Here is a 10,750-nt window from a genome sequence, read left to right on the forward strand (position 1 = left end):
TATACTTTCAAAAACTTCTTATTCTCTTGGCCTTCTCCTAAACGCCTAGCTGTTCCTTTTCATTCTCTTCTTCTCTATGTTAAATACAAGGTAAGTTTTCATTAGGAACCCCATCCTCAACCCTCTTCTCACACTTTTTCCGGGTAACATAATACAATTCCGCATCTTAAAATCTTTCTCTCATGATCTTTTAGTCACCTGCTTACTGGACCACCATCTGGATATCCCCAAAACTCCAAACTCTGCTATCCTTAGAAGGGCCTCCTGGCAGAGTTAACCTTGGCTGGCATCTGGGAACTGATAAACAGTCCCCTACATTGATAAAAAATGGTCCTAAGTGCCTAAACTGTTTGTACAACAAGCTGTATGCTGAACACCTACTTTCCTTCTGGGAGTCTGGAATTTTGGTACATGCTAGACAAAAGGGACCTATATGCTCACCCCAAATAAAAATCCTGTGTACCGAGTCTCTAATGAGCTTCCTTGGTAAATAACACATGTGTTGTTACAACTCGCTACTGGAAGAATTACGTATGTCCTATATGACTCCACTGTGAAAATACTCTTGGAAGCTTGCACCTGGGTTTCCTCCAGACTTCATCCCATGCCCCTTTCCCTTTGCCAATTTTGCTTTGTATCCTTTCAGTGTAATCAGTCTTTCAATGTAATGAGTCCTGTGGGTCCTAGTGAGTAACTGAACCTCAGAGTAATCCTGACACACTTGCCTTTTAAGGTCTTAAAACTTGCTCCTTCCCCTTTTATTCCTATCTCAGAGCATGGTGCCCTCCATTCAGACACACAAATCAAAAATCTAGGAAACTTTCTCAACTTCTCTCTCCCTTTTACCCCTTCAATGACTTCGTAACTTTTTGTCTCCTTCCTGGATAGCTCTGAAAGTCACCTCTGTATCCCCACCATCGATGTCTTCTCATCTGGACTCTCACCTCCTAACTGGTCTTCCTGTCCCTCGTATCTACTTCCAATCCACCCTACGTATTGGTGTTAGAATATTCTTTCCAACTGGCAAATCACGCCTCTGTTTAAACTCTTTGGGGTTATCCTTCAGTGATCAGTTCAACAAACCTCTGGGATGGTTCACAAGCCCTTTTACAACTGTTCTCTGCCTACCTTTTCTACTACGGGCCCTAACACACCCAATGTTGAAACCGTACTTAATTGTATGACATTACTAAATGCCTATGTTTCTTTCACAACTTCATTCCTTAACACATGCTGGTTCCTCTGCTTTATCCAGCCTGTCAGCCAGGGAAATTCTCACTCATTGATCAAGATTCACCACAAAAGAAAACTTAAACAAAAAATATTCCCTGAAGTCTTCTTAAACCAAGCAATAGCTTAGCGTAACTAGTAAAATGAAAAAAAGTCTTTCTTGAGCATTATGCTCTTTTAAGAACTATCCATATTGGATCAAGGAAACCCTGGTGGCGTAATGGTGAAGAGCTATGGCTGCTAACTAAAAGGTCAACAGTTCAGATACCCCAGGTACTCCCTAGAAACCCTACGAGGCAGTTCTACTCTGTTCTATAGGGTCGCTATGAGTCAGGATCCACTCTATGGCACTGATTTTTTTTTTCCCGCCGAGATCAAATTGACAACAGCAACTCAAATGATTACAAAGGAACCTTAGAGGGCAATGAGTTTGTGTTAATGAGGGAGAAACAACTCAGAAAAGGAGGGTGAGAATGGTTGCACAGCTCAAATGTTATCCATGTCACTAAATGGTACATATAGAAACTGCTGAATTGGTGTACGTTTTGTTGTGTATATCCTCAACAACAAGATTCAGCACAAACGTGACCTCCTTTGTGAAAACCATCCCTGACTCACAATGACAGTTACATACCTCTCCTCTCTAAACCCACTGCATATCGAGCACACTATATCACCCGTGTCTGTCAATCTGTAGTACTGCAGGGCTCGCATGTTGCAGTGATGCTGGAAGCTACGCCGCTAGAATTTCAAATACCAGCAGAGTCACCCATGGTGGACAAGTTTCAGCTGAGCTTCCAGGCTGAGACAAACTAGGAAGAAGGACCTGGCAATCTACTTCTGAAAACAAATTAGCCATTGCAAACCTTATGAATAGCAGTGGAACACAGTGATATGGTGCCAGAAGAGGAGCTCCTTAGGTTACAGGGCACTCAGAACACAACTGGAGAAGAGCTGCCTCCTCAAAGTAGTCAACCTTAATGATGTGGATGGAGTCAAGCTTTCTGGACCTTCACTTGCTGATGTGGCACGGCTCAAAATGAAAAGGAACAGCTGCAAACATCTGTTAATATTAGATGTGGAATGTACGAAGTAATAGTCTAGGAAAACTGGAAATCAAAAAATGAAATGGAACGCATAAAGATCAATATCCTAGGCATTAGTAAGCTGAAATGGACTGGTACTGGCTATTCGGAATAGGACAATCATATGGTCTAACACACCGGAAATGACAAATTGAAGAGGAATGGTGTCACGTTCTTCGTCAAAAAGAGCATTTCAAGATCCGTCCTGAAGTACAACACTGTCGGTGATAGAATAACACCCATGCTCCTACAGGAATGACCAGTTAGTATGACTATCATTCCAGTTTATGCACCAACCACTAAGGCCAAATATAAAGAAATTCAAGATTTTTACCAACTTCTGCAGTCTGACATTGATAAAAATGTAATCAAGATGTACTCATAATTACTGGTGACTGGAAAGCAAAAGTTGGAAACAAAGAAGGAACAGTAGTTGGAAAATATGACGTTGGTGATACAAATGATGCTGGAGATCACATGACGGAATTTTGCAAGGCCAATGACTTATTTATTGCAAATAACCTTTTTTCAACAACATAAACTGCAACTATACATCTGGACCTCACCAGATGAAATACACAGGAACCAGATCGACTACATATCTGGAAAGGGACAATTGAAAAGCTCAATATCATCAGCCAGAACAATGCCAGGGGCCAACTGTGGAACAGACCATCAACTGCTCACATGCAAGTTTAAGCTCAAACTGAAGAAAATCAAAATACCTCCATGAGAGCCAAAGTACGACCTCGGGTATATCCCCATCTAAATTTAGAAACTATCTCAAGAACAGAGTTGATATATTTCACACTAACGACAGAAGACGAGACGACCTGTGGAATAACATAAGGACATTATACAGAAGAAAGCAAGAGGTCATTTAAAAGACAGAAAAGAAAGACCAAAATGGGTATCAGAAGAAACTCTCAAACGTGCTCTTGAACGTCGAGTAGCTAAAGCGAGAGGAAGAAATGATGACGTAAAAGAGCTGAACAGACCATTTCAAAGGATGGCTCCAGAAGACTAAGTATCATAATGAAATGTGCAAAGACCTAGAGTTGAAAACCAAAAGGGAAGAACACGCTGGGCATTTCTCAAGCTGAAAGAACTGGACGAAAAAATTTAAGCCTCGAGTTGCAATATTGAAGGATCCTACAGGGAAAATATTAAATGATGCAGGAAGCATCAAAGGAAGATGTACGAAAAAGAACTGGTCAATGTTCAACCATTTCAGGAGGTAGCATATGATCAAGTACCAACGGTGCTGAAGGAAGAAGTCCAAGCTACACTGAAGACACTGGCAAATACACTGCACTGCACTGCAAAAAAGGCTTCAGGAATTGATGGAATACCAACTGGGATGTTTCAACAAACAGATATAGCACTCAAAGTGGTTACTGGTCTATGCCAAGAAATATGGAGGACAGCTACTTGGCAAACAGACTGGAAGAGATCCATATGTGTGCCTATGCCAATGAAAGGTGATCCAAAAGAATGTGGAAATTATCGAACAATATCATTAATACCACACACAAGAAAAATTTTACTGAAGACCGTTCTAAAAGCAGAAATTTGACAGGAAGCTGCCAGAAACTCAAGCCACATTCAGAAAAGGACACGGAACGAGGGATATCACTGCTGATGTCAGATGGGTCCCAGCTGAAAGCAGAGACTACCAGAAAGATGTTTACCTGTGTTTTACTGACTATGCAAAGGCATTCAACTGTGCGGATCATAACAAGTTATGAATAACACTGCAAAGAATGGGAACTCCAGAACACTTAATTGTGCTTATGTACATAGATCAAGAGGCAGGTGTTAGAATATAACAACGGGATACTGTATGATTTAAAGTCAGGACATGTGTGCATCAGGGTTGTGTCCTTTCATTATACTTATGCAATCTGTATGCTGAGCAAATAATCAGAGAAGTTGGGCTATATGAAAAGAATGTGCTGCTGGGATTGAAGGAAGACTCATTAGCCACCTTCAATATGCGATGACACAACTCTTGTCAGTAATTGAAGCACTTACTGATAAAGATCAAAGACTACAGCCTTCAGTACAGATTACACCTCAACATAAAGAAAACAAAAGTCCACACAACTGGAACAATAACCAACATCAAGATAAACAGAGAAAATATTTAAGTTGTCAAGAATTAACAATCAACGCCCACAGAATCAACAATCAACACCCAGAGAAGCAGCAGCCAAGAAATCAAAAGACTATTGCATTGGGCAAATCAGCTGCAAAGGACCTCTTTGAAGTGTTCAAAAGCAAAAACGTGACCTTGAGGACTAAGGTGAGCCTGACCCAGGCACACGGTGTATTCAATTGCCTCATATGCATACGAAACCTCGACAATGCATAAGGAAGACCAAAAAAGAATTGATGCATCTGAACTATGGTGTTGGCAAGGAATACTAAATATATAACGAACAAATCTTCTTGGAAGAAGTACAGCCAGAATGCTCCTTAGAAGCAAGGATGGCAAGACTGCATCTCATATACTTTGGACATGTTATCAGAAGTAACAAGTCCCTACAGAAGGACAACATGTTTGGTAGAGGGTTAGCAAAAAAGAGGAAGACCCTCAATGAAAAGGACTGACACAGCAGCTGCAACAAAGGGTTCAAGCATACAATTGTGAGGACAGCGCAGGACCAGGCAGTGTTTTGTTGTGTTGTACACAGGGTCACTATGAGTCGGAACTGACCGGACAGCACCTAACAACAATATGTTATAGCACTTGCCTCAGAGAATACCATATATGTATGTACACATTTGTTTCCCCTACCTGACTATAAATAACTTAAAGGAAACGACCACGTCTTAGGCATCTCTGTATTCTCAGTGCCTGGCATATCAGTTTGTAGAAGAAAAATTTAAAAATATAACTGATATTGAACTTATTTATAAGAAGCCACTGCTTTACACAGAAAATGCATTAAGCACACTGTGTATTTATAATCAAATCCATAGAAAAAACATCATACCCATCCCATTTTTTAGCGGTGAAATAGTCTCCATGTTCTCCCTTGGAACACGCAGGGCATTGGTATCTATGTAGTAGGTGGGACCGCCTTGTTTGCCTTTATCACCATCGATTTCCATCAAGGTGCTTCCATCATCTCTTTCTAACACCATACCAATAGCTGTGGGGAAATCCACCTGTGGAGTCAAAAACATCACCTTTCACCTGTTTTTATTAAGGAGTCATTTCCTTTCCCTAAATATGTCTTTAACCATATTTGTCTTGAATCAGAATTTCTACATAATTGAATTCCACACGAATTGCCCTGAGTTAACCCACATTACATTTACCTTGGGGCAGTCCTCACCAGCATAACCAGCTCTCACAGTATAGGACCCAATGTCAAAAACAAGTGCTCCAACTTCATCTGAAAAGATGAAAATATAATTAACATTAACAATTACTATACAAAAATTAAAGTACTTAACGTGCTTAAAACGACATAATACATGTGAAAACTCCATAAAAATTAAACCAGGTATTACATTCATAATATTACTAGTACCAATTTGAAATACATCTCAAATTAAAAACTTAATTAAAATAAAACAACCCAAACATTGTGTTTTGGGAGAGGTTTAATCAGGAAAGAGATGGTACACTAAAACTGGATAAATTGAGAATAATTTATTTAATAAAGGGACTATATAGGCATGGTTTAGGGAAACCAGAAGGGACAGTGCAGTACCTGAAATAGAAACCAAACCAAATCCATTGCCACTGAGTCGATTCCAGCTCACAGAGACCCTATAGGACAGAGCAGAATTGCCTCATAGGGTTTCCAAGGCTGTAAATCTTTATGGAAGCAGACTGCCACATCTTTCTCCTGTGGAGCTGCTTGTGGGCTTGAACCAATGAACTTTAGGTTAGCAGCCGAGTGCTTAGCCATTGCGCCATCAGTACCCTAAAGCTAGTAATAACAGAGATCTGTTACCAACCTTAGAAGCAAGGAGAAGAAACTCTTAAACAGAACCTAGAGAGAAAGTTGTGAAGGAAGGGTTACCTGATAGAAGCTGTGACCTTCAATTGAGGAATGCAGCCATCCATGGCTGACCCTGAGAAATAACAGATCTTTACTTTTTAACACTTTAAAAACGTCTTTTGCAGCAGATTTGCCCAGTGCAAAATGTCTTTTGATTTCTTGACAGCTGGTTCCATGGGCATTGATGTGGGCCCAAGTAAAATGAAATTGTCAACTTCAGTATTTTCCCCATTTATCCTGATATTGCTCATTGGTCCAGTTGTAAGGATTTTTGTGTTTTCTTTTTTTGGCATCTTTTTTTTATTATTGTGTTTTAAGTAAAAGTTTACAAATCAAGTCAGTCTCTTATATAAAAACTTGTATACACCTTGCTGTGTACTCCTAGTTGCTCTCCCCCTAACGAGACAGCACACTCTTCCTCTCCACCCTATATTCCCCGAGTCCATTTAGCCAGCTCCTGTCCCCCTCTACCTTCTCATCTTGCCTCCAGATAGGAGCTGCCCACAGTTCCACATGTCTACTTGAGCCAAAAAGTTCACTCCTCACAAGTATCTTACACAAGTATCTTACAGTCCCTGTCTAATCCCTGTCTGAAGAGTTGGCTTTGGAAATGGTTCCAGTCTTAGGCTAACGGAAGGTCCATGGATCATGGCTGGATTTTTTTTTTTTATGTTGAGGTGTAATTCATACTGAAAGCTGTAGTGTGATCTTCATCACTGCTTCAAGCCCTCTTGGCTTTCAACAAGCAAGGTTGTATTATCTGAATCTCACAGGTTGTTAGTAAGTCTTCCCCCAATTCCGATGCCGCATTCTTCTTCACGTGCTCCAGCTTCTCTGATTATTTGCTCAGCATACAGATTGAGTAAGCATGGTGAAAGAATACAACCCCGACACATACCTTTCCTCATTTTAAATCACACAGTATCCCTGTGTTCTGTCTGAATAACCGCCTTTTGGTCTGTGTACAGGTTCCACGTGAGTACAATTAAGTACTCTGGAGTTCCCATCCTTTACGATGTTACCTATAATTCGTTATGATCCACTGTCAAATGCCTTTGCATAGTCTCTGGTTTCAGCTAGGATCCACCTGACATTAGCAATGATACCCCTGGTTCCACATCCTCTTCTGAATTCAGCTTGAATTTCTAGCAGCTCCCCTGTCAACGCACTGCTGCAACTATAGAATGCCTCAATACTGTAACTCGAGGCCTGAATTTCTTCTTCAGTACTTTTGGCCTGAGAAAGGACAAGCGTGTTCCTCCCTTTTGGCTTTCTAACTCCAGATCTTTGCACACTTTATTAAAATACTTTGTCTTCTCCAGCCACCCTTTAAAATCTTCTGTTCAGCTCACTTTCTTCATCATCTCTTTCATTTGCTTTAGCTACTCCACGTTCAAGAGCAAGTTTCAGAGTCTCTTCTGACATTCATTTTGGTCTTTCTCTTTTCAGTCTTTTTAATGACCTTTTGTTTTCCTCATGTATGATGTTCTTGATGTCTGGTCTTTGGTCATCAGCGTTCAATGCATCAAATCTATTCTTGAGATGGTCTCTAAATTCAGCTGGGATATACTCAAGGTCATACTTTGGCTCTCATGGATTTGTTTTAATTTTCTTTAACTTGCTTCAAGTTGAACTTGCATATGAGCAACTGATGTTCTGTTCCACAGTCGGTTCCTGGCCTTGTTCTGACTGATGATATTGAGCTTCTCCATTGTCTCTTTCTACAGATACAGTCGATCTGATTCCTATATATTCCATCTGGCGAGGTCCACGTGTATAGCTGCCATTTATGTTGCTGAAAATTGGTACATGCAATGAAAAAGTCAGTGGTCTTTCAAAATTCTATCACATGATCTCCGGCATCACTTCCACCACCAAGGCCGTATATTCTAACTACCAATCCTTCTTCATTTCCAACTTTTGCATTCCAATCACCAGTAATTATCAAGGCATCTTGATTGCACGTTTGATCAATTTCAGACTGCAGAAGTTGGTAAAAATCTTCAATTTATTCACCTTTGGCATTAGTGGTTGGTGCATAAATTTGAATAATAGTCGTATTAACTGGCCTTTCTTGTAGGCGAATGGATATTATCCTACGACTGGTAGGGTTTAATTCAGGATATATCTTGAAATGTTCTTTTTGATGATGAATTTGACACCATTCCTCTTCAAGTTGTTGTTACTGGCATAGTCAGCCATACGATCGTCCTATTCAAAATGGCCAATACCAGTCCATTTCAACTCACTAACAACGCCTAGGACATCAACCATTATGTGTTCCATTTCATTTCTGATGAGACGGGATTAGAGGCAGTTATGTTAATGAGGCAAGACTCAATCTACAGGATTAGGTTATATCTTGAGTCAATCTCTTTTGAGATATAAAAGAGAGAATCAAGCAGAGAGGAGATGGACCTCACACCAGGAGAGGAAGGGGTCCTTTGGACCCCGGGTTCCTGTGCTGAGAAGCTCCTAGACCAGGGGAAGACTGATGACAAGGACGTTCCCCCAGAGTCAACAGAGAGAAAACCTTCCCCTAGAGCCGGTGCCCTGAATTCAGACTTCTAGTCTTCTAAACTGTGAGAAAATAAATTTCTGTTAAAGTCACCCACTTGTGGTATTTCTGTTATAGGAGCAATAGATAGCTGAGACACCTTGTCAGGAAATACTTCTTGGATCAGTGAACCTAAAGTCGTAATAACATCAACAGCCTCCATGAGGCACAGGGCACATAGACGCTGTTTTTCTGTCAGGATTGCACCTTTAGACTGGGAAGACGTAAATCATGAAGATCCTCTAGGACCTCTCCAAAATAATAGTGGGAAACTACTGACTCTTACATTCAGAAATGCAAACCAAGGACATAAACAAAAAGGGAGAGAGGGGGCAAGGGTCCCTATACTACCTCAGAAGAGACTCTGAAACTACACTCCAAAAACTAAGAACTTTGAAGCTTTGTTTTTGTTTACCCCCTACCCAATAAATGCCATCTTCAGAAAAGAAATCCTTACTAGAAACAGTAACAATGCCCATACTTTGGATTTGTCTCCTTGTTCTCTAACTCATCAAACACAATGCAAAATGTGAACCATATACATCAGTGCTTCAAATCACCCGGGAATCTTACAAAAATACAGGATCTGATTCAGTAGATTTAGAGGAAGGCCTAAGATTCTGCATTTCTACAAAGCTCCCACGTGATGCTTATACTGCTGGTCCATGAACCTCACTGAGTAATATGGATACGCATTATCTCAGTTTACCTTCACGACCACCCCCTCAGGTAAGTATGATCGTTCTCATTCCATAAAGGAGGAGCCTCAAGTGGAGAGGTGACTCGCCCCAAGGGCCGAACAAATGGGGCGGATGATATTACCGCGCAGGTCTGTGTCGGTCCCAGGCCCGCTGTGATCTTCCCCCACACCACAGCCTACCCACAGAAACAAACCAAAAGGCACGCGGGATGGCGGCAAGCTCTCTGCGACACCCTTCAATCACACGTGTTCCTCAAGTAATCCCAAACAAACCCGCCCACGAGGAACTCTGGGGACTCCAGTCAGGGCCCCCAGTCAGGGGTCCCAGTCAGGGACTCCAGTCAACAAAGCGCCGGGAGCTACTGAAGGCGGGAGGCATCGCGGACGGAGGGCTGGTCCCGAGCGGCCGCCGGGCCTCCAAGCCCTTCCGCCCGTCGCGGCGCGCTCTGCGATTCAGGCTCCACGCTAGCGAACTGCCGGACCTCCCAAGCCCGAGCTCACACGCACCCCGACGCGGCCGGCTGTGGAGACTCCGGAAAACGGCGGCCCCGAGCGGAGCTCCTGCGCAGCCCGAGCCCGAGCGCCCTCCAGGGGCCGCGGAAGGGCCTGAGCCCGAGGCGCTCACCGAGCCCGGGGGTCTGGGGCGGGCAGAGCGCAGGGCGGGGATGGGGCGGGGAGCCGGTCCCGAGTGGGAAACCCGAAAGGGCCGACGAGGAGGGATGCGGACGGCAGTCACGGACCCCACACTCCAGGAGCCGCGCTCCCTTCTGGCCGCACTCACTCACCTCCCCCGTACACACCACCGCTCATGGTTGCTTCTGGCGCGACGCTTACGCCACAGGACACCCGGCCAAGGAACCGCAGCGGCTGCAACTGCAGGTCCCACGACGCGTTACGCCGACCCCCTCAACTTCCAACGCCACGCCCCTCAGGCAACAAAGCAGCGTCCGCACACCCTGGAGCACAGCCAAACTTGCTGGCCCCTCCTGCCAGCCAATCACGAGCGGCCCAGGCTACGCTCTGGCCATTCAGAATGAACTTATGCTGCTTCCCGGCCGCGGCTCAGCTAGTTTAGCCAATCGAAGGCAGCCATGGGGAGTGGGAGGGGAGGGAGCGACCCAAAGAGAGAATGAGTTTGGCTGCGGAACTGGAAGGGCGG

General features: G+C 43.2%; 1 protein-coding gene across 1 annotated transcript in view; it reads right to left on the reverse strand.

Moving 5' to 3' along the window:
- ACTL6A (actin like 6A) overlaps positions 1-10,516 on the reverse strand; it is a 32,064-nt gene extending 21,548 nt beyond the window's left edge. The window contains exons 1-3 of the mRNA XM_003412869.4: positions 10,377-10,516; positions 5,643-5,719; positions 5,315-5,489 (exon numbers count right to left, since the gene is read on the reverse strand). Of these exons, the coding sequence (XP_003412917.1) occupies positions 5,315-5,489; positions 5,643-5,719; positions 10,377-10,401 (277 nt within the window). The 5' untranslated portion in view covers positions 10,402-10,516. The remainder of the gene's footprint in view (positions 1-5,314; positions 5,490-5,642; positions 5,720-10,376) is intronic.
- Between the last annotated feature and the right edge of the window lie 234 nt (positions 10,517-10,750).

Source organism: Loxodonta africana, chromosome 1 (genome assembly GCF_030014295.1).
Source record: "Loxodonta africana isolate mLoxAfr1 chromosome 1, mLoxAfr1.hap2, whole genome shotgun sequence".
Taxonomy (NCBI): domain Eukaryota; kingdom Metazoa; phylum Chordata; class Mammalia; order Proboscidea; family Elephantidae; genus Loxodonta; species Loxodonta africana.